Source organism: Colias croceus, chromosome 2 (assembly GCF_905220415.1).
Source record: "Colias croceus chromosome 2, ilColCroc2.1".
NCBI lineage: Eukaryota > Metazoa > Arthropoda > Insecta > Lepidoptera > Pieridae > Colias > Colias croceus.
Genome location: NC_059538.1, coordinates 508,976 through 535,174, shown reverse-complemented (window position 1 = coordinate 535,174; position 26,199 = coordinate 508,976). Strand labels below are relative to the sequence as shown.

The 26,199-nt window shown below is 32.6% G+C and overlaps 1 protein-coding gene across 6 annotated transcripts in view; it reads right to left on the bottom strand.

The window, feature by feature from the left end:
* The window catches only part of LOC123700744 (ecdysone-induced protein 74EF), a 163,860-nt gene that overhangs the window by 29,914 nt on the left and 107,747 nt on the right, over positions 1-26,199 (bottom strand). The window contains exon 1 of one of the 6 annotated variants that reach the window (XM_045648103.1): positions 17,752-18,205. The exons of the other annotated variants lie outside the window; for them this stretch is intronic. Within the exon in view, the coding sequence (XP_045504059.1) occupies positions 17,752-18,127 (376 nt within the window). The 5' untranslated portion in view covers positions 18,128-18,205. Of the gene's footprint in view, positions 1-17,751; positions 18,206-26,199 lie in introns of those variants that run through there. 6 annotated transcript variants of the gene reach the window in all.

The window sequence follows — 26,199 nt, the reverse complement described above, 5'->3', positions numbered from 1 at the left end:
CACGAGATTTATATATATTAAGATTGAGTCCAATAGATAATTATAATTTCTTGATAGACGCTATATAACAATTTACGCAAAATGGATATAAATTTCTAGAAACATTTAAGTTTTTTGCTCTCTTTATTATGCCGATCAAACGATTAAAATGCAAAACCTTATTAATATGTTACGATAGAAACTATAACGTGTACTATTATCATCGTGGAAAGGAATAACATTATAATAATTATTTTAAATTATGCACCATCCAGTATACTAAGTCGGTAACATTATGAAAAGCACGTTTGGTAACACAATGCTCTATAAGGAAAATTGCTGGAAAAATTATCTATTATTTGTACAAGATTCTTTGTTATATTTATAACTAGCTTCCGCCCGCGCGGAAAAATTAAGATTTATTTTTTTCTGCGTATTTTTCCGGGATAAAAAGTATCCTATTTTATGCCCAGGATAATAAGGTATAATTATACCAAGTTTCATCGAAATCGAACCGTTAGTTTTCACGTGATGCCTGACAGACAGACAGACAGACAGACAGACAGACAGACAGACAGACAGACAAAAATTTTTTTAATCACATATTTGGGCTTGGTATCGATCCAGTAACACCCCCTGCTAGTTATTTTTTCAATATTTTCAATGTACAGAATTGACCCTTCTACAGATTTATTATATGTATAGATGTATGTATAGCTTGTGTAGGATGGTTACTATAGAGAATATCTAAATATAACTTTTTAGGCTCGTGCAAGAATTTCTAAGGAATTATTAGTACCTTTAGCAAGGATTATTTAAAGGAAAATCGGATAAAAAATAGATCCTATTCCAGATAACTAAATTTCCTTAAAATTAATTTAGCCATTTTGGCTTGATAAAAAACACTTAGTATTTATAATAGTACCTAGTCTGACTGTTAGACTAACATGATCTAAGCAACAAAACTTCCCATATAGGTGCCATTTTGGTAGATCATTTCTAGTCGAAGAAAATACATAATAAAAATTCAAGGCGGTTTTAAGAAAATGGCAATAATAGTGCACTGACCTACGATTGCATCGTCTTCAGCTCTGAATTATTCAACCCTCCCTCCCCCTCCCTTCCGGCAGTCCTAGCAGATTACTTACGATTATAGTATAGTATAGTAGTCTTCAAATGTTGCCAGTGTGTTTTAAAACTGACACCTTAGTATAATTATGATTTATCAATTTTTGAAGTGAAAACTTCTTTAGCGGCGTTGCAGTTGGGTATACAATCTTAAACTTGCGTCAGGACACGTGGCCTGATCGAAAAAGCGTAAGACGGATTTTTTTAGCCCTTATATTCCATGCGTAAGACGGATACCATTCCAAAATACCAAACATGCTGAACGTTAATAATCAAGTTTTCACTTCTGCCGGCACTCCCGGAGTGCAACCCGTCTTTTTTTTTTCAATCGTGTTCAGACATAATATATATTCTTAAGTCGCGTGATTATTTAAAATTTGATTTTTTATGATAAAATATAATATCTATAACAATTGATATTATAATAATTTCGAGATATTTATAATCTGTTTCCAATACTAAGTTATATCATACGTCTCGTCGGATACGGAACGCCTTATCATTTTTATAAGGATTTTGCTTCGCTAAATCTGAAATATAATATTATATTGAAGTAATATTAAACATGAGAAAGATCGTGTAAGATGTTTGTTGCCCTTTCTCACATACACAATAAAATTGATTGTTGATAAAAAACTGGATATGTAAAGTTTCAAACTCTACATCTATAACTGCACTGATAAATTATATTATATTATTAAATAACTAGTGGTCCGCCCCGGCTTCGCCCGTAGTACATATTTCGCAATAAAAGGTAGCCTATGTCCTTTCTCGGGTATCAAAATATCTCCATACCAAATTTCATGCAAATTGGTTCAGTAGTTTAGGCGAGATTGAGTAACAGACAGACAGACAAAGTTACTTTCGCAATTATAATATTAGTATGGATATGTCATAGTAACCAAAGTTTGAGTACCTACAATTTAGTATGTAATACCAGAATACTTACGTGTAAAAGTAACATTATTATCAAGGTTTACATAACCACGGTCATCAAACGTGAAATAGAGTTCAGTAACAAATCTAATTTCGCATTAACTCCCAACCTGGATGAAGCCAGGCAAATCAACGTTTCATTATATACGAGTAAACTAACGCTAATTTAGTATATAATTCGCCAAAAACTAGTTTCGGGACCAGACGAAACCTAAGCTTATTTAACTCAGACTTTAATATCAAATTTGGTGCATCGTCATGCATACTGGTTGGAACCGGTTAAATCCGCCCCGCACCGCCCAAAACCGCTTTTACTTTCCAGCTAAATATTGCATAAGTCCCCCCCTCGGGTGAATGCACGGGGGTGGATAGTAGTTACTATTATTTTAGATATTGTTGGTTTAAGAGTGCAACGTACGCTTTACTGTGAGTTGGCGGAGCTCTCTTTGTGGCGCGTCTGTATTTTTTTTATTGAAATTGTTAATCTTTGTTCCTTTTGCAGACGGGTGCGGGTTTTTGACGTCTTGTCTTTATCACTCTTTACCTTAGCTCTTGCAAATTGACGTGCTCAAACCGTATCGGATATTGCAACGCGTGATGCGTTTCGTTTCTAAATTCTTACGCGTGTATCTGTCACGCGGACAAACTGACTGATGAACTGTAGAGCTATCCTTATATTGATTAATCTATACTAATCTATACTAATATTATAAAGCTGAAGAGTTTGTTTGTTTGAACGCGCTAATCTCTGAAACTACTTGACTGATTTGAAAAATTCTTTCAGTGTTAGATAGCCCATTTATCGAGGTAGACTATAGGCTATATATCATCACGCTAAGACCAATTGGATGTGGAGCAATGCGAACGGCTAGTAAAAGATATAAAGGTTGTCAACACCCGGTTATTGAGTTGAGGCAATTATAAAAACATCCGCTTCCTTAAATAAAAATGGATTAAATTGTTTAAAAACGAGAACTGTCATCGTTAAGAGAATTTATTTTTAAAATAATGAAGTGTAAAATATGTCGGATTTAGTCTGTCTGCAGCCAAACAAGAGCGTTTATCAGTTGTGACTAATCGTTTGACGTATTTTGTGTCTGTGGACATAATATTAGCCATGATTTGCTTGTTTTATTGTGCTTGCAAAAACCAGCAGACGTATTAACCGTTTTTAAAGAAACTTTTATTACATCGTCTCAAACTTTTTGGTCTGTGTAGCGCATGTCGCGTGACGCACGATACGTACGATAATTATCGTACAAATACGATATTTTTTAGTTAAATGTCTATAGTGTGAAAAAAGTTTCACTTTTACCGTGGTTTTATAAAACCACACAACATTTTTTAGTAAATCATCCTATTTTAACTTTATTTCACACATGATTAGTTTTTATAGTATGTTACGGTAAGGTAAGGTACACAGATAGAATATAACTTGAATTTCTACGGATAAAAATATATTTTATAATCGTTATCTAAAGCAAAAATTGACAAAATTATCACTTGGAAATGTTAGCTGTTAAAAGAAAAATAGTATTAAATATAAAACACTTCAGCATAAAAAAATATATTATATAACTTTTGCGTACAACATCTCATAATCCCATAAATAATAAAATAATGTTTATTTATACTCTATTCATAACCCAACGACATACTTGGTGCGGGTTTTCCTTAAGCTTTTGTGTTTTGTGGTTTCAACTCTATGATATTATTTAATTACGTAGGTACCTACTTTTTATCTGTGACCCTAAAATAATTCAAGATGATTTATAATGTAACCTCTTTCGTATTATGAATAAAATAATAAAATATGTAACTAGCTGCACCGCGCGGTTTCACCCCCTTGGCTCCAGTGTCTTCAGTGTCTGTTAGTCGGAGCATGATGATATATAGCCTATAAGCCTTCCTTGATAAATGAGCTATCTAACACCTAAGGAATTTTTCAAATCGGACCAGTAATTCTCGAGATTAGCGCGTTCAAACAAACAAACTCTTCAGCTTTATAATATTAGTAGGTATAGATTTAATAAAAAGGTTTCGTAGTACCTTTTCTTCATATTTTACACACTTGCTTTTATAAGTTTTATCGATTTAACAATATGTGAGTTTTTTTTTTAATAAATAGAGTTTTGTGTTTATAATATTCATTCTGAATGAAAAGACAATGATTGTGTTAATTTTAGTACCGTTCATTATTGAACCATATTTTCGACGTAAATCATGACGCAAATCGGATTATTTCTTTGGTTTACTTCCTCATTTATAAACAAATGTTTTATTTGTACATAGCAGCCTTAAACTATATATATTTTTATACTTATATAAATATAAATTTGTATTGAATCCGTGCACGTGTATTGAGTTAGTTTTAATATTAGATACTCGTTTTTAAGTTTGTTTGATGATAAAAAGTAGGCAATTTTATATGAGAGATCTACATATGTAAAATTCATCACAACCGGTTTACCTGTTTTGACGTGATGTTGTTCGGATTGATAAAATTATATTTTTGAGATATGTACGAAATCTCATCCGTCCAATTTATATTTGACGAGTGAATATAACATTAAATAAAATCTTGTATACTTTTGAATGTTCGTCAGAATCATTAAAGGAATTAGCGTGCAAAGGAAATCGTAGTCGGTAGTCCAACACAAGCGAAATTCGTCTTTATTACCGCAAGATAAGATTGATTTGCAATAATCCGTTTCGGGAAATCTTGCGAGATTCTTGACGTCAGTCGAACATCCGGGAAGTCTTAGCTATTTCAAACCGCGATTGACCAAAGTAAAGACCCCTCTTTACCTATATTTAATATGTATATAGAGGTCATATTATACTGGTTATTGGTCAATTATAACAAGCCAATATCCAGGCAAGAGACCTCTGATTTAATATGAACTTGTAGGACAGAGAGCTCTTCTTAAATTGGTGATGAAACAATTATATAGGTATTCATATCAAATATGTAAGACAATACGATATATCGCATATAATTATGACAATTTATTGCTGTTATTGTCGATACTTAGTTTCCTATAGATTGAATATTAAAGAAGAAGCGAAGTTTATAGGACAACCAATAATTACAATTCTACAAAAAACTATTAAAATACGCGGTAAAATGTTGAATTAAAAATTAAATAAAAATGTGTGCGTTATTTTAAAATTTTAATATTCAGGATAAATTGAGACGAATACCATCATACGGTCTGAGACAATCGTCAAATGTTTACATTGCAACGTCGAGTTTTATTTAAAAAGCTAATTTGTGGAAATTCGCCGGAATTTTCCCGCTCAAAATAATCGCAATGACTCGTATAACCTTTCCAGACAAAAAAGAAATAAAGAATAAATAATATGGCAACATTTGCTTTAATTATTCAGAGGTTACATTTAGGAAATGGTTATTGCTGTTGGCCAATAGAAATAAAGATACGTTTTCTTAATTATTTATAACGAAAACATACTTCGTTTTATATTATAATAATATGAGAATATTTTAACTCTTGATTTGAACGTTATATTTTATCTGTATAAATGCAATGTGCATCAAAGATGGCGTCGGAAAAGCGCGGGCACTTTCCCCGCGCGGGAAACGAAAGAAAGTGGCAGCGGCGCGCCGCGAAATGGAAACTGTTGCGATTACGTTGATAACACGTTTATCTTGCACACTTTAATAACCGACTGCACGCTGCACTCGCTACGAATTATGTTAGATATTCAATAGATTTCCGCTGGATCACAACACTCCAAGTTTGCGTGACTTCAAACTCTCTATTGACAGCTCACGTCAAATATTCACAGATTATCAAAAACTCCATGACATAGGGCGTATTCAGAAAGAAAGCTTGAAACTTATAAGCGCTTATCGGCGCTTGTCAATGCTCAAACCAGCTTGTCAAAACCAGCATTGACAAGCTTGTCAAAACCAGCATTGACAAGCACCGATAAGCGCTTATAAGTTTCAAGCTTTCTTTCTGAATACACCCATATGCAGTATGCATGTAGGCTTAAAAAACAAATTGTATCGAATTTAAATGTGCCGCAGTCGTTTATGCAAAAGTGTTATGGAGTGTTACGCAAGGCTGAGTCATCCGTGGAAAGGCCGCTGTCAAAAGTTTGTTTGTTCGTTCATTTCGCGTGTACACACGAAGCGCGTATCAAAACGATTACAAAACACCATTGCATCTATTTGGAGAATTGTTCGAGTACTGTTACTTCATGCCAATTTATTTTTATAGTGTGTAAAAATGTATAGCGGCGTCGCGTCGAAAAGAGGTTATACCTTTCAAGTGTCAAGATGTTTTCGCGCGCTTTTATAATCTGTGGATCGGGAAAGAGATGAATATTTGCATTTATATTAGAACTATGTGTTCCAATTTCAAAATTCAGTCAGGTCAGATGTTTTGGAACGTGGAAGCGCATTGAAATAGATCCGTTACCGGGCTATCGCGCGCTAACTGGGTCAGCGAGCGAAGGGCGATGCGTCTCGCTTACCGCGCCGCGTCCGGGTAAACAATGCTGTATATTTTATACTTTTCCCTTTCAATTGAACTTGTCTAACGTTGCATGTAGAGTACAGGCTTAACGTATTAGTAGGTACTATTCGATTGTGCATACAATGTTTGTGTATCTTTTTTCCATTGGTAAATTAAATAGTCTTGTAGAAGTAACAAGAAATAGGCAGATACGTTGTTTTATATTTTTTACCGCCAGGGAAATACGTAGCTACTCGATTTTTTGTGTGACGGTTTCCTTGTTGTCTTTCATTATTGTTCATCCTCATATTTTGCAATCAATGAAACATTAGTCATTCTAAAAGTTCTATTTTGTAGGTAGCGGCTTGTTTTTCAACCTTGATGCAATAGTGTACGTGCAGCCTCGGTTAGGCGCTAATGCTAGCCATGGTCGAACCTTCATGTATTTACGCCTATTTTTTACTGTCCAATTTAACCGGCCAGTCAGTTTGTCTGCGTCGTAAAAAATGGGTCACGACGGTGTTACGCGCCAAAACAACTGTCAAGATGACATAAAGTCCAAAAGGTTTTCAAAATTATGAAAGATAGTTAAAATAGTGATATGCGTTTGAAATTGGAACGACTGATAATTTTACGAAATATTATCATAGATGTTTTCGACAAGTGCTTAATTGTACACAACCAAATCTTTGTTTATCACAATTGTATTGCATTAGCTTGATAAGCTACCAAGAGATACGCTATCACGATTACGCACTATACTCGTAGGAAACGAGAAATAAGGACAAGGATATAGTCGCCTTAGATATATTTGTTTGTTGTTAAATTCTATACACGTGTAATCGTTGCAACACACGTTAACGATTCCAATCCGTGCCCTAATTAACGATTATCTTTATTTACTTATTTACAATAATTCGGAAGTAATCTTAGCGTAACGCGTTACGTTGTAAAAATTGTTACGAGTGTTACGTTAAAAATAAAAAACCGGAAAATCGTAAACGTCAGTGAGATCGTATTATTCGTATATTAGCGCGCTGTCACGCCGCCATGTTGCACTTTGAAAGTGAGATTTCGCGCGAACGGTGCATCGGTCCCCTTGACCCGGTTCCCCCTCCCCTCGCGAGCACGGAGCAACCATCCCACGTCGTGTGGAAATTTTCAGTATTCTATAACAAATAGTTGCGATATCTATTTTTAGTGTAACCTACTTTGTTGCTATGCCTGTTATCCCCCAATTAATTACTTTGTCGAATAACGAAAAAAACATTATACTGCTGTACATAATCTTTGATTGTGTGCTGTATTTTGTAACAGGAAAATATTGATGACACTTGTACAAACATTTGATTTCTTAGAAATTTATAGAAGACGTTTAGACTAACAAAGTGAATAACTGGGAACTTCATTCACAATAGAGATACGTATAGTACGTCCATATTTCCTCTTTGTAGATTTAAAATTTGCAAACACGGTTTTAGCGGCATAATTCAAGGGGGTATTTTTGTATTTAAAATATGGCAACCCACGTAAATGAAACCTCAGTTTAACGTATCGTTTCTTGTTAGTGTTACCTAATTGAGGTCACGGAGGACAAGCGAGACACAAAACGGAATGTAAAAGCGGAAGTTAGTCAACGAGTAGGCGGTCTCGAACAAAACGCCTCTGTCGAAAATCGGTTTTTATGTAACTTATCGGTTAATAACTTTTGCACAATTTACGAAAACATGTACAAAAGAATAATCAGTTGTCTATGAAAAAATATTTTTGTGAAGATGTTCTTATTATTATTGTAGATATTTATAAAAGATAACCTCTTTAATACTGAGCATCATATCAAAGAATTTTCCCAGAATCTTCATATTATAATATGAGTATTTAAAGCACTGTACTTATACGAAATGTAATGTCACGAACATTTTTGTCCTTACAGAGGGTTGACATTAGCGGTAGCAAAATCGATTTCTAAGGACACAGCAATAGACTTCTATCGTTAATAGAGAACAATTTTAATACATGCCTACCAGATTATAGGTACTCTTATTTAGGCTATAGGTACTCTTATTTATATATCTGTTTATTACATAAAAAATAAGTTGTTTGCAGCGTTTACAAAACATATGACCTCATTTGCGGTAATGACTATTAAAATGGTTGTGGTGAATGAATATTATTTTAAGCTTTTTGTGTTTTCCTCTCTGCGCGCGTCAATTATTGCGTAACGTAACGATTAAGCTAACGTAGAACAATGCAACTTCGTTGTACCTATTGATAACGGTATTTTTAATCTGTCGTTAGTGAGGTCAAATGTGACATAAGTTTTGGCGGGATTTTTTTTATTTGTCGTGCTACTGGCAACTTTAAGAAAATGTGTTTGATACATATGTTAAAATTGTTTGCTAATATATGTTTACTTTGATGAGCTTTTGCTATTTTTTAATTTTTAGTAAACATTTTTTGAGTGTTGTGTTCTATGTATGTAAAATTGATTTCCTTTTTTTCTTCTCCGATTTTTCTCTTACAGATTGTAATTATGTTTTGAATTACACAGATTCATCCTAATGATAAGATGCAGTCATCTTTACAGCAATGCGACAACACAGGAAGTATTGACAATGTTTGTTTGTTTGTTTTGCTGCGCGTGCGCAGGCACGCCGGTATTCGTATCCGGTAAATATGTGTGTGTATTTAGAAATATTTCTTTTTACTATATCTGTAACTTTGGAGACTGTACAAAATGATCCATCACAGGTGTAGGCTGCGTGGATCGTACCGGATATTGCGTTATGTAGGTACCGGAAATTGACGATGGCCGAGTTTCTTTACCCAATGCTTAGTCTTATGTGTTTAAGATTTATAAAGATCTTCATAAATTATTAGAATTAATACCTATTTAACTTAAAATATATTATTCTGTGTAAAATTAAGTTGTGTAAAGTTCCTTTAAGATTTATATTGTAATAATAATTTACTAAATTAATACGAATTCTAATAAAAGTCAAACCATTAACAATAGACTGTCTATTGTGTTCTCTATATGACACGGACTGTGACGTCATATCCGCACTTCCGGTAACACTTATTTGAATTAAGAATGAATAAAATCAAACAGATTTAATTAATTATTGATGAGAATCTATAATATAAAAATGAATCGCAAAATGTGTTGGTAACTCGAGAACAACTGAACCGATTTCGTTAATTCTTTTTTTATTACATTTCTTGAAGTACGAGGATGGTTCTTATGGAGAGAAACGTAAAAATGTACCACGGGCGAAGCCGGGGCGGACCGCTAGTATTTGATACAAAATTATTACTAATTTACTATTTTACCTATAAATGAACATGTTTATGTAATATTCATTATATTTCTTGATTAGAATTTTCAGTTAAATGTACAAAGAGCTTTTAGCGCTAACTCCTAATTAAATTAGTCCTAAATGTCTCTTATTCTAAACTTTAGATTCAGACTATTTGGAATACAATTATCTTTGTATAAACGGTGTTTCTAGACAAAATTTCATGAATATGTCCCAGAATTACTCATTAATTGATAAATTATATTTGCATCAAAATTATAGTTAGAATTCATTTTTTCAATGAAATGATTGTTTTATCTGTTGCGTTTCTATTTCACTGTAACAGTTTACATACATCAAGTTTATTAATGTGTATATTCACTGTATTGATTAAATTAAGAATAATAAGAATGCCATTATTTCTATGTCACACTGTTGAAAACAAGTCAGCAGGTAGCTGTATAAAATTCACTATTCATACATAAATGAATGTATCTTCTTTTTCTCTTCTTTATAAAACCCGGATAGGTTACAAGTCCTAAGTCCTAACGTATCTTTCGCAAGTAAAAGTTTTTTATCAATAAATAATGGCGGACGTTCAAGGTTATTTTTTCCGTCCCAAAAGCAGGGCTTAACATTATTTTGAGCTCATTCTATATTCTGCGTCTGCTGGGGTCAGACGTAGGTCGCTCCGTGCCGACCTTTGAGACTTAAGGAATCCCGCTTTATTTATTATTAATATAAATTAAGTTTGAAAGGGCGATTCTTGGCTAGATAACATATACTTTCAACAAAAGCCCCATTTCAAGACACAATTATTTACCGGAATTCATCGATCACCAAGACTTCTAAGTATCCAAAAAGTTTCTCAATTTATCCCCAAAATTTCATGTTGATTTCGTCGTCTCCTTTGTGAAGTATGATGTGTGCACTGAATAAATGATGCTCCTACCTTAAGTACCGCATTTCTACCAATTTATGTAGAGATGAGGCGTTTATTATTAAAATGATATCTAAGAGTAACATAACATTCTCCGTTCAATCTAAAACAAAAGTAATGAATAACAGAATCTTGGAAATAATTATTTTAACCATAACTAAACCTAAACTAAAAATTTCCGAACTAAATACTTGAATCAAAATTTCTTTAACACGTTACATTGTTGAATCCTAATTATCAAAGATTCCAGGAACTACCTCAACTAAGAATCCGAGTCAACTTAAACGCCGTTAAAATTTGCAGAAAAGATAATACGCCTATAACAAAGTGTGACAGTATAAAAACAATTGTAAACAATGTGTTTGCGAATCGCTAAAACATCTGCAAAGCTCCGTTGTCGCAAAAAATGTTAACAGTTACCCATATTTTATGGGCAGGTAGGTTTTTTCGAATTGGGTTAACTTTTTTAAGGTGCGAGGGTGCACGGAAGCGGTTTACCGTAAGATTTTTTGTTCGTATCGTATTCAAGAGTTTTTGAGCTAAGTGTAATTCGATGCATTTCAAGTGTAGCGGAATTTGGAGTACATTTAAATGTGAAATAACTGTTTGCAGCCGATGATGGTGTTTGCACGAGGAAAGTGGGCTGTAGCCTGTTGTGACTAAGTTCTCCCGCTACATCGCGGGAATCCCTCGCGGAATCGAAGTGGGTTACTGGTTTGATAAATATAACTTGATTCGAGTGTTTGTAATACTGAACATGAGTTTTTATATATCTTTGTTTTTCCATAGGATTTTTTCCCCAGACTTGTAAAAAGGCAGAAAATGTCATTCTTTTCCGCATCAAGGCAGATTAAGAAATCTTAACCCAAGACGGTTAAACGCTCCAAAGTCTTCGATTTCGTCCACATCCGTCGTATTGAGACATTGTAGTTTTGTAACAGATGAAGCAAGTTATCTAATTAGTATGATTGTACGAGTGACGGTTTGTGTTGCGACACACGAACCTTCGCACGGCGCACAAGGCTGATTCGCGAAGTTTTGGCTGATACAGAGCCACAGAGACAAAGGTCGTAAGTTTTGAATCTAAATCACAACTATTTTAATTAATTGAAGTATTTATGGGTCCTTCTTTTTTATAACTGGTATGGGAAGTCTCTGTTAACGAGACAAGAACTTCGATAGGTAAGTACAGTACCTAAGTACTTTTTTGAAAATAACATGATGGATCAGAATTATTTTTCTAAGTAGTTTAATAAGAGCAAAGTCACGGCAGGAAGCTTTAACTGTTAGTAAAACGTATAATATTGTTAAAAGAAAAGGAATATTTTGTAGATGACAAATAGGTACACGTCGATTATTGGTCTTATTTCTTGAAAATATTATACAACTTGGAAATGTTATGTAAAATAATATTAATTCGTTGTATTTGATATTTTGCGTGTATTATTTCAGGAATTTGGGTCCAAAACGGTGTATTCCTTATGTTATTGAACTCTGAGCTTGTAAATATCTACTTGTGTTTTTTTCAGATAAATGAAAATTTCTGTACATTTTCTGGAATTATTAATATCATTGGTACTGATAGTCTTATATATTTATTTAATTGCAAAATAAATCGAATTTGCATAACTATTTTTTTTTGTGTGTTTGTATCCGGTATTAACTTGTACTTAGATGTAACTTAGCTTAAGTAAGCACTTATTACTTAGCACAGAGGTGTCGAATAGTAAATACCCGTGCTATCAAGTTTCTAATCATTGAGATCTTACAAATAAACAATAGTTTTTTTTGTTTTTCCTATCGTTAGTTGAGGAAGCAGTAAAACGCGTAGATTACCAATTGATGTTTATACGTTCAGACTAAAAACGGATGCCCTTACGTCATTTGTCAAAAATCCAACTCGCCATCTCTTTCGCACGTGCTCGAAATACAGTCGTGCGAACGGGACGGAGAGCCCCAGGAAACTATTCAAAAAAAGGACAACCCTTCCGCACCCTTCTTGTAAAATGAAACCAAAATAGCTTAACTTTATAATGAGGTAGATAAAAATGAGCTTTATTAAAGTCGAATAAAGTTTATTTCACTTTGATACAGGCATTAGTATAATTTAAGTTTTTGTCGCGTTTCTCTGAACAGGTAATAGCTTGTTTTTGATCGGATTAACTAATGATGTCGCCTGGTTTTGTCCCAATTTTAAATGTGTTAAGTGCTTAGTTTTTTACTTCGATAATTGGTTTTATCTTGATGTTGACACGTTATCATTTATAATAAGTTTTTCTCAACACTCTACCATTTAAGAGTTAATTAGTTAAATGGGAATATAATGAGGAATCGATTTTTCTTGACAAATCGTTCAATATATTTGTTATTAAATTACTTATTTATGTATAACACTTCTTTCAACATTAAAAAAACAAAAAGCTTGCAAAAAGCACATCATATAACTCATAGATTATTTAATATTTAATAACAAAGAAACGTTTTGACCACAGATTAAAATGTCCAAACAAACAGACAAGTGTGAATCATCTCGGACAGTGGTTTTGCTTATTCTATAATAATTTATTCAAATATTTCTTAGAACATCGACCCAACATCCTCTGTTATATTTAGCTAAAAGCTATAATATGCTTTGTCATAATTAATGTTAAATAAATAATCTTTTGTTTAAATTTAATTTTTCAGCCATCTTGATTTTTGAAGTGAAACTTCTTTATCGGAGTTGGAAAAAAATTTAGTGTAACATTTTTCCGTTACGCGCCATCTTTTTCTCATCCCTACTACGCGTGATTCGACGCACAGATTCGACGTATTTCTGTAAAGTTGCATATAGTAAATTATTTTTTGAAAAAATAAGGTCATAAAGAAGTTTCACTTCTTTCGTGTGTACAAAAGTACACGCACACATTTTTTTTTAATCATGACAGGTGTCAACTTTATATATTTTAATCATCGATAGATAAAAAAAGTTATACCTAATTCCGATTTTTTTTTAATTGATAGTTTTTATGCGATTTATAATCGACGGGATCTATCACTGAAAAGAAAACATTCTTTTTGTTTTTTCTTTGTTATCATAATTTCTCGAACCCGCTGTCTTGATGCACATACCACTGCACATATATTAAAATGCAGTATCAAATCACACGGCTTTGTTTACACATCCGTTTGTTCATCACGTTTCCGAATATTAAACACAATGGCTTAACAAAAACTTCGAACGGATATCGTTTACGGGAGTTAATAAATACGGTTTTTGTTTTAATAGTTACGCCGTGTATGGAAATTGCTTTTTAATTCGGTAAACATGTTTTTATTTTAAAGGCTACAAGATTTGTTTAAAACTCTACTCTTTTATAAGAACTTACTTTGATCCGCGGCTCTACTAGAGCAAAAATTAGCCTAATTCATATGTTAAGCATAACTTTTAAAAGCGCTTTTCATTTGACGTTTCGATAGAAAAAAGCTGGCAATCTGACGGAAAGCTGCCTTGTAGTTTCTCTGTTCAAATAATTCGCGATATATCTATACTTAATATTATAAAGCTGAAGAGTTTGTTTGTTTGAACGCGCTAATCTCGGGAACTACAGGTCCGATTTAAAAAATTATTTCTGTGTTAGATAGCCCATTTATTGAGGCAGGCTATAGGCTATAAGTATATAATCTCGCTAAGATCAACAGCAGCGGAGCACTGCGGGTAAAACCGCGGAGCACAGCTAGTTATAGATAGATTAACAAATTAACTATGGCTACTTCTGTCATGAAACAGAAATCAGTACTGGTGACTGTGGTGAGTAGCGTGCATATTTATCGATATCTTTGACCTCATAGTTTTTAAAACGTAGCAAAATACTTGCTGACTCAGCTTCTGGGTAGCGGGTTCGATGCCCGGTGCACTTCCGAGTACAGCACGCGCTGATTGATTTAAATGTTTTGTTATGTATTGTGTTACTGTCATTTTTGCTTATTCAATAGCCGCCATATTGGAATATGGAGTCTGCAATTATTATCTGTGATATTTAATTGTGTTGAACGTTTGCGAATGGGTTATTATTTTTATAAGGTAAGTAAAAATATCGTATTTTTGTTAATCGCAAAAATATGTCAAAGATTTGGTGTGATTCCTGATATGATAAAAATATGTATGTAACTTTGCCAACAAAACCTGGAACAATATAGCCTATTGACAATTGACTTTTGATACGAATGATTATGTTGAAATTTCTCCAAGAAATAGTTCACACGGAACATGGGATGCGCCTGCGCAGGTGAGAGCTCTCTACTTTACCTGACTGCGGAAGTGAAAGGGTCAGGTGATATAGATTTCATATTGATTTATGAATATCTTACTATTATAGATGGATTATGGGTTATAAGCTATCTGTGTAACAAATTTAATCGAAATCTGTTGAGTCGTTTTCGGTATATTGAAGTACAAACTTAAAAAGATATTGTCAACTATACAGTTACTCTAAATGAGTAGCTTATACGAATGAACACTGGGAAATCCCTGTTTTATGGTAAAATACTACAGCAAAAGTTACCGACTTGTCTTAATAGCTTACTAGTGTTATTCATTGTTTTATTCTTGTATAATTTCATTCCTGTATGTCGTATGACACGTCAATTTTATTTTTAAAATTTGCCCCTTACTTTTGCCCCTGGTCGCCTCGCAGAGACCACTGCAAGGCGATAAGATCTCCTCAAACTTGTTCTATTATTTATACCTTACTTTTAAAGTTAATTTACATTTTATTTTGATAAAAGCATTATTTAATAAATTCGTCAAATAGGAGCAAAGGCTCGCTGGCCAGTCACTATGTTTTCCGTAAAATGTCATCGACCCCAATATGTTACACATACACGCTTAGTCGGCGGATATGGCAACATTATTGCAATCTAATTATATATGTATTGCATTCAATATCACATTATAACTTGCACCCGAGTTTGTCTGTAAATATCATATAAAAAGTTAAATCAAAGTTTGTAAAGATAATAGAAGTGACTGTTTAATTTAAAAACAAGTGATCCTTTATGTAGGAAATAAGAATAGGAAGAGCTTACAGTCTGGAATACAAAGGCATCTTTTAGCACAGTTGACTTGTGAGTGAAACAGCGGGCTCTACCTATAGTATTTGAATGCGTCTAAAATCTTGAGTAAGTTGATGTAATTGCAATTGAAAACTGAATTGAAAATAAAACACATATCAATTTATACTTAACTGAATAACTTTTGCATAATTAGAATTAAGTGCTTGTGTGACATGTAATTATCAATACCGATATATTCGTTTACATCATGAACAAAAGCTTTACCAACATATTCTTTTATATTTCCCAAATATGTACTAACATAATTAATAATTATTAATAATATAAAATGCCTATTAAAGGTAATAATTGCATTTTTGATTGTACAATTTGATAAGCCAATGAGTTGTAAAATATCTCCATTTACAAAAAAGTATTGAAAAAGTCGAATAAATATATTATTTCCACTTTTTCTTTTAATTATAATGTTATTAGTTAGTTACTTAGTTCTAATTAAAGACTATAGATGCCTTGGATATAATAATAGAAGACCGCCTTATTGCTGTAGCAATCTCTACCAGAAAAGCGAGCTATTTGTACTCGTAGCTTTCAAATGTTTTAATGAATTTTATCAAATTTGATTTTTAGAAGCTCTAAGTTCGTTAATATAAATTTTAACAAGCAATTTCTTATTCAAACATACTTATAAATTTCTAAGAAATTTATGAATAATGAGCTTTAAATTAAGATTTGAATTTCAATGCTTCTTTAAAATTTAATAAACATTACTAATAACTACTTGTCATACATAAATAAAAGAGTAACAATTTAATGATAATTTATACCTACGTTTAAAACAATCAATCAATAATGTAAATTTATGTATTGATAAAGGGAAAATTATTGCAAATTGATAACGTTTGTGTTTTCATCAAAATAATAAGGAAGTTGTAAAGATAGTGTACGAATTTTATATATAATGTATTTAGGTACGGTTGTGTTTTGTGATTAAATAATATCTATTTGATGATGCATACTTATATTTGTATTGAAATGATTGTTTGTACGTTAGTGGGGAATAAAGTGCTGAACCGATTTTGATTGTTTTATTTCTTTGTCCTAGGAGTGTTATAATTAATTATATTGTAAACTAGATTGAGGTAACGATTTCTCTACGTAGTACATAGGTTGTGAAGTACCTTATCTTAATATGACAATGTATTTTATTACCCAAAAAAGGGCAAATTATCGCAAATTTTGCCTACTTTCATGTAAAAACATAAATTTATCGTCGTATTTTTTACCAAATTCCCTTTATATTAATCATAAAATACCGGATTTCTGACTATCATTATACCCAACCAAATCGTTTTTGTTTATAACAAAACACATAAATCAAATACGAATGGTTTTGAAAAGACTCTACATTTTAGTTTATTATTATTAATGAATAAATGAATAAATAATCTTAAGGTGTTTGTACAAAATAGTATTATAAACGACAAATACTATACAAAGGAATGTAAGTATTTATAAATAGCAACAGACCCTAGAACTGTAAGTCAACAATGAGTTCTCGTAGCATCCGTAGCCTTGTAGAGCTTTCGTTCTTACTTTCTATGAAATGGGAAATACCTTGGATTCTTACGTCTATAACTTAGTCTAAAATTATATTTTACTTATAAATATTATGTGTTTAATTTACATTAATTTATAAAATAATATTAGCAATATATTTTAATTTACAATAGGAATAGAAAAAATGTAGAGTTTAAATTTATTTATACATTGTGCGATTAATAAAAACAATGGAAATTATCCATGCACTTATCCAGACCGCGTCATTTCCTCTATAAAACGTATATTATATAAATAACTTATCGCTACATTCTTCCGAAAAAATATCTCGTTCCGATGCGTAAACAAAATAATGAGCGCGTTGTCAACTTACTGTATCTCTTCATGAGCGATTTCTTGTACGCCTTGCCGGACATCGGGTCGTCCCCGGGGCTGAGGCGGCCGGCGGAGTCGTCGGACTCCGTGCCGGAGTCCCTGCCGGCGGCCAAGTACTCCCTGGACTGGCGCAGGATCGCCTGGGCGCGCACATAGTCTGCCGGGTCGGCGAACGAGTGCCGGGCAAAATCGCGAACTGTTATTTCTTTACGCGTGTGAACTGTCAAGTCTAAGGGTCCATCATCAGCGTCCGGGTAAGCCTTGCGGGCGGCCAGGGTCCGGGGCTCCGGTTCACTCATGGCCCTCCGGTCGGGCGGTGGCGACTTTCGCGTCTCAGGTCCGGCGCTCGCCGGCCGGCCTTCCACAGCCATCATAGTTAATTATTCACACGAACACCATCACAGTTATGTCATAGAGCGTAATGTCTCGCGCCGCGTCCGCTCGCAACTGCGTCGCGTTGCCTACTGATGTCCCAGTTTCCACGCTGAGTTCCACTGACTTGGTGAGGCCGTTCGGCCCGCGTCGGCGGCGCTCGGACACTTTCGTTTTCGACGGCGCCTCTGTGTGCGGGAACACATAGATGTTCGCTTGTGTGAAGCTTTTCCACTTTCGTTTGAGCTTTCCTCTTTTTCCTCGTCAGACGGGTTTTCACTGCTTGTCTATTAATTAAGTCTGCAGACTTGTTAGTTTCAGTACTTGCGTATTTTTAATTATTCGCCTTTGATATTATTGGTGACCCACTTAATATCTGACTCAGTTTGTGTCCAATTGTGCCGGATGCATAATTCACATCACGAGAATGCATTCGTATTAAATTTTAGAATTCATCTTCAATTATATTAATTCTGTCATAGAATTAAGTAGAACTCAAACTCTACCATACTGACTCTACCATGGTAAAACGATATTTTGAGTCATTGCTGTGACACAGTAACACAATTATTGATATTAAATAATGCACAAATAAATTTAAATATCCTTAAATTAGCGTCATTATTATTTACAACCTAAAATTTATTATATTAAATATTCCCTAACATAATATTTCGTATTTAATTTTGTCGCCTGTGCCTCTACTATTTATAGGTACATTCTGTCAATTCTTTTATCCAAATGTATGAACAGCAAAGAATTATATTTAAGGAAGGAAAAAAAAATATAGAGCAACAGTAGCACAGATAAATAAAATGATTATATAATTAAAGGGGCCTCATCGTCACAGATCATTATTTTGCGTAACTTCTATGTAAACAAAGTTTTTTTTATCTAACGCTCGGGGCATTGACCGACTTTACAAATAGTGTTGCGCGTGCGACGACCACGTGACACACAAACTTGGCCAGCGTAAGCTGAGCCCTGGCCCCTCGCGTACTACAGCGATTTACTACGCGGGTAAGGAAACTGGTAGTTATCTAGGGGTCAAGTTATACTGGCCGTGGCAGTAGAACCAATGTCATTCGTATTTGTATCGTGATAATTTTGGTGCTCCTAATCTTATGGGTTTTGGTTTTTATTTATTTTTAATACGTTTTATGTCTGTTCCTGATTTTAGAATGGATGTCAATTATTGTGCATTTGTTTTTGATGACGCGTTAAATTTAATGTACGTCTCTATATTAATTTTTATTTGAACATTTATTTACCATACTACCCGTTCCCAGACTAAATAGTTTATGGCTGGAATATTTACATTTATTTCAGGCCACAGACAATTAATTGTATAACAGACTCATAGAATATATAACTTACAGACTAACATAATATGTAAGTATAATAGTTTTTATCTAAATCTAAGTAATGAACAGACGGATAAATTTTATACTTTAGGTACTGTATTTATACTAATATTATAAAGCTGAAGAGTTTGTTTGTTTGATTGAACGCGCTAATGTCAGCAACTACTGGTCCGATTTGAAAAATTCTTTCGGTGTCATCACGCTAAGACCAATAGGAGCGGAGCAATGCGAGTGAAACCGCGGGACACAGCTAGTATTATAATATAGCGTGAATTACATGTTTATTTATTTATCGATATCTTCTTATACTTACTTTACGTATAGATTGAAATGGAAATTTTGAATCACGTTTATTACTCTGAGATATTTCCTTGTTGTCAAAGCAATAGGAATCTAAGATGATTACGGTTGAATTGATAACGCTTATCAAAAGGTTAACCGTCGGGCATCGAACTGGCTACCTTTGACACTGACTTATATAATCTGCGTATCATTTTTATCATAGGATGAAAAATTGTGGATTTTTCCTCAAATAAATATTTGTTGAAGTGAAACTTCTTTATTAGGGTTGGAAAAAAATTGAGTGTAACATTTTTTCGTTACGCGTGACATTTTTCCGTCGCGCCATCTTTTTACTATCCCTACCACGCGTGATTAGACGTATTTCTGTAAAGTTGCATATAGTAAATTATTTTTTGAAAAATAAGGTCATAAAGAAGTTTCACTTCTTACGTGTGTACACTAGTACACGCATACTTTTTTCTTTTTTAATTTTAAGTAAGCTTACCTACATATATTTCAAAATACTCTTGTTGTAAACAAAAATCCAACTGGATTATTTTTATCTCGATTCATTTTCACAGAGATATTATCTGAAAAATATTTGTCATCTGTATAATTTAAAAACACACAAACAAATGGTTAAACTTGCATTGAAAAACAGTCACAAATTAACTTCTACTTTTATAAATAAACCGTATCAATACAGTAGTATCTAAAAAGTAAAAACCGCAAAACAAATTAAATTCTCAAACAATGAACGCATCTTAAAATAGAATAAAAATCGATCTATCTCCTTCATCAATCTTGCTTCTTTGGCGCCAAGTGAGAGCGAGAGAGACAGCGAGGGAAAGAGACAGCTGCGCGTTCGGATATTCGCATTCTATTTGGAATTGCTAGAATAAAAAAAGAATGTTGATTCTAATAAAACGAAATACCAATTCGGATATGGAATTATAAATAATTATGATTAATTTTTTATGTCTTTCCGAGAAGATAAGCAAAACTGTCGCATATTAGTTAGCCTGTAAATATTATTTTTATAAACATATTTTATAGAAATTATTGTGTGCGAGGAGATCTTATAAGAATATTTTAGTGGGTAAAAACACACGAAATTTGTATAGACTTATAAAATTTAGTTGGTAAAAAAGTATAATTCAGTTAGATATTTACTATTTAGTTCGTATGACATAAAATTAAGTACTACGTGATCTATTAATTAATAATAAATTAACCTAAAATATTTACGAACGATAAAAAACGAAAACATGTACATTCTATATCACATTACTATTACGCGTCACGCCCCAGTGCAAATAGCAGTATATTTTCCACAATAAGTTGGAAACAATAAAAAATATCGAGTGATAATTGCAAGATCATTTCCGAACTGATACGAGCAAGTGCAGTCGTTGTACGGTTTCAAGGATACGCTGCGCACGCGCACACATGCGAATTTTCAGGGCTGGCGTTTGGTTGAAATGAGTTTTATTGCTTGTTTTTTTTTGTTATGGAAAGGTATGTGGATTAGATTTTGAAGCTAATACTTGCTTCTATTTACTTCAATACTAATAGATATTGTTATATTTTGTAAGTATTTTATATAAAATTTAAAATAAGTTTTATATGAGATGGGGAGTTTAAATAATTTGGTAGTTATATCATCACCATAATCGATATAATATGTTGATAATTACAGAGATGTACTTACTTTAAATTAACACAAAAATTATACTAATTTAAATTGTTTAATTTCAGTGCGCTTGAAGTGGCCTTATGAGAGACAACTAAGGATATTTATTTATCTAGTAATTTTAGTTAATAAATAATAAACTTAAGTATGTGGCAACCCTTCGCACACATAGCAACGCACACACATGCAGTAATTGGCTACGATTAGTACGGTAAAGTTTTTTTTACAAAAACACATTAAACCTTGTTGGATTAGGTTAGGCTTAACGCTTTAAGTTTATAAATAATTGAAGAGCAATTATTGTAATTTATTTGTATTAAATTATGTAAATAGATATTTATAAATTAGATTATTATAAATGGCGAATTGCTGTACTGCTTTGGATTAACATGGTGAATATAATCTGTCAATGTACTAACTGAACTAGTATTTTCATTAGTATTCGTATAAATTTAATATGTTTCTCAATCTCTCACTATATGTTATAATGCATTTACTCTGTATGTGCGCTGTTATGTTCCTCAACTAACTATGGAATCTGCTATATTAATTCTTTCTAATTTAATATCTCAAAGGCCAAAAATATTTTTGAATGTAAAATAAAGTTAAATCTAGAAAAAAGCGATGGGCAATTTTACGTCAGGCCTCATTAAAAAAAACATAATTGTTTTTGGACCTAAGTCCCATTAAGCTTCCCAAACTTATACATTGCCATACACCTTCAATAAAACAGACTTTATGTGTTTATTAGTACCTACTCGAAAAAGATGAATCCATTCAGATATAGTTTCCACTTAGAGATGTGGAAATTTCTACAAGGCGGATGAAACAACTGTTATCGAAAAATAAATAGAATTGTAAGTAAATACATGAAGTGGTTGTTACCTTGGATTGAGTAGTGGGTCATTGGTTACTGATATCCTTGTTAGAGCGGTCTAGGGTTCCGTGATTATATGGAAATTGTTTTTCGTTAATAAGAATTATAGTGAGTCGGGGTAAGACCGGACGGATTTTAGACGAATTGAAATAATCTAGCAAAAGCCCGATTTTCTCAGCACTAGTTCAAGATTTACTACTTAAAACTGATATAAATGACAATTCATTTAGCATCGCTTTGCTCTACAATAAGTTTATTCTTATAAACTCAACAGTTTCTGATTTTAAGGCGTTTAAAAACAACACTTACTTTTTTTAAGACTATGGTAAAAAAGTACTCTTCAGGGTAAGTTCGGACATGCCTTTAAATGCACTTCTATTGAATAAAGCATAAGGTCGATAAAAAAATATATCCGATCTTTTACGCTCTAAAATGATTTTTTGACGATTTTTTTTTAAATCCACTTTACAGGCGCGCGGCTCGTCGGAGCCACGCCCAGAACCTGAAGGTCTATGCAAAACAAAATGAAGTCGTACAGAATTTTGCCCCCGTAAATAAATATGCTCATATTCGCCGAATTTTTGATGTTTACGTTCTTACCCCATGTCCGGACTTACCCGTACTCACCTTAATTTATACTTAGTTGTGTTTTAAAAAAATCATGATAAATTTGGTAATAAGGTTTTGGGCTCAAAAAATAAATTAAATACCTCATAATATAGGAATTAACAAAGAAAACGGGACAAACATTTAGTTCTTTAGTTCTAATGTTAGGTTGCATTCATAGAAAAGGAAATAAGTGTTGATACATACGTAGTGCAAAATTTAGTAGAGTTATACATTAAATTTCAGGCAAATAAAGATAAAAAGTCAAAGTAAAAAGTAATAACTTCTTCCTAATTCTTCCAAGTTTAATATCATCTCTACCCCCGTCTCTACGTACCAATAATTCTATACTGTGGCAATTATACGACTATTCCTCAATATTATTTATTGGTAATTATCACAAGTAGTAACTACCCGTAGAAGATGCATCACGCAACGAATACCGGCAAACGGCAATCTGACTTAATTTTCACTTAGAAAAATATCGATAGTGAAAACTGTAAACAAACGTACCGTCAGCAGACAAAGTGAAAGTTTACTATTTTTCTGTATTCGCAAAATAATATGGATGGTAAATCAAAAATCTTATTAACTGCTGATAAAGTGTGTTATGTATTATAGGTCAGGATTTCTGATTCTGTGATCTACTATTGTTATATGAATTATATGTTTTTTATATGAATATTTGTTGTTGTTTTGTTTATATGAATTATTTGATTCAAGAATGGTTTTTTCTTCGTTCGCAATTATTTTCAACTAGCCAAAAAATCGAATATCAAAACGAGAACTTCTTTTATTAAAAAGTATAAAATCGTCGATATACCTTGAAAAGGTAAGTAAGGAGTTTATCATAAATATTAGGCCCTTGAACATTCTTATTTTGCAATGAAATAGATATGCAATTCTGGTGTACATTTATCACCAATCAGTCTGGTGATATCACCTTCCAATTAAACCTATGATCCGATCTATGTCGTGGTTCATTTAGATGAACAAGTATCACGTTTCACATGTGTTTGTTACTTGTTTGTGAATTTGAAAATGATTATCCTATCATCATCAACAATAATACTGAAATTACAGTTAGATTCATAGTTCTTGTAGAGATGAATTTCACAATAATGTAAACGATATTCATAAATTATAATTTATATTATCTATAAAAAAATGTATGTTGTAATTACAGCATGAAAGATTAAAAAGAAGAAGTATGATTTCATATATACCAATAAGGAATAATATTGAGTAGCGAAAGTACATATTTTTTAGAACGAAAAAACAAAAACTCAATTAATTCTTGTTTTCGTATTTTAACTAGTTTTTAATATAAAATTTTTTTGCTATCCCTACACACAGTACGGTACAGTTTTTTACCAGCTGTCAGTGAAATTGAAAGTGGAAACTCCAATTACATTGTTATTGTGAAAAATTCCGTGCGAACGCCGGGGAAAAGCGCACTACTGTTCAGATTAATTGTGCATCTATTGTCTAGGTTAGCTGGATTAGTTCTAGATATAATTTAAATATATGAGACCTATATTTTAGACGGACAGTTCTATTGCAGTTCTATGAACATTATTTGTGTCTATGAGCCCATTTTTTAAACGGACTAAGTATACTTTAAAATTTGAGAATGTCTGACTATCCGGTCGAGATGATTTTGTTATAGTGAGTTGTTATGCGTAAAAACAACCAAGTAAATAATGATTATAATCAAGCACAAACAAAAAATATACATTTTATACAACATTTTCAAAATTTCCATGTTGAAAATGTTGCTGAAATTAACATATAACTAAAATTTGGAAATATAGGCTTCAATATTGATTATCACGAAATCCTGACAAAACTACAATTAGTTCAAATGAGAGCTTATTATTATGGAAATGATTGGTTTTCCAGCAAATGTAGCTCCTCCGGGGTTATTAGGACTAAATCTAGAAATCTTTTGCGCTATAATAAAAATATTGTCTTACCTAGAAAAGCTATTGCATGATTATGATTTCATCTTAACATTTACAAGGAGCAATTTCTCAAAACAATTTTCATAAAATAACAGATTTATATAATATGGTAGAAATTGCCTTAAATTGAGTATAAACTGTATCCACGGATGTTGGATGAATAAACAATAGTTCTAGACCGTCTAGGCACAAGGTCGGAGTCTAGACTTTATTGTAGCGTGCCTAATTATCAAAACCTTATTCCTTTGTCGCTACACAGACTCTTGGGAATCCATTATGAATAAATTATGTGCGTAATATATTAATTATTCTGTTTGTGTGTTAAAAATATGTATTAACAACTATAAAATACTAGGTTAGAAGTGAGAACTAATTTGTGTGTCTCTTCATAATTATATAAGAAAACTAGCTGTGCTCCGCGGTTTTACCCACAGTGCTCCGCTCCTGTTGGTCTTAGCGAGATGACATAATATAGCCTACAGCTTTCCTCGATAAATCCATCCAACACCGAAAGAAATTTTCGAATCGAACCAGTAGTTCCGGAGATTAGCGCGTTCAAACAAACAAACAAAATCTTCAGTTTTATAATATTAAGTTTAGATAAGTCATAAGATTTGGTACCTTATTCTTGACCAAGTTTCGAACCCATGATACCGTAATTGTTCTTATTCATTTTATTTTTTACATTGATTTTTTGACTATTTTTTTGTTGATATTCTATAAATGCACTTGTAAGAAATAATACAAAAATTCCTACACATTTATTAATTCTCATATCATAATCCTTGTATTATCTATCTCATAGATATTATGTGCTATGCTACGTCATATAAACTTTCTTCACACACACACGCATGTCTTGGCACCGGCGTATGCGCATCTATGAATGACAGTCTGTAGTTACGGAAGTTTCTATTTTCAGATATGAATGCAAGCATTTAAAAGGTAAGAGAGTAGAAAAATATTTATATTTTTATGTCTAATTTTAGAAAATTTAGCTTTTGTAGGTAGTCCTCTCTTTCTTTATGTTTCTTTAATTGTTATTTTTGCAAAATTCTTTTCAAATATAAATTCTTTAAATGCAGTTCTACTAGATTTTGGGTATGAAAAATTTTCCAATTTTTTTAAGTAGTAGATACTTTTTTAATATTATGTATGTATGTACTTACACGACTTCTTTCCACAGCCAATATAATAATAAAGCTTACCTGAAAAAGAAATTCATTTGATTAGCATTTTTTACAAATCTTTTAAAATATAAATTGAATTCATAGGCAACTAGCTTTCC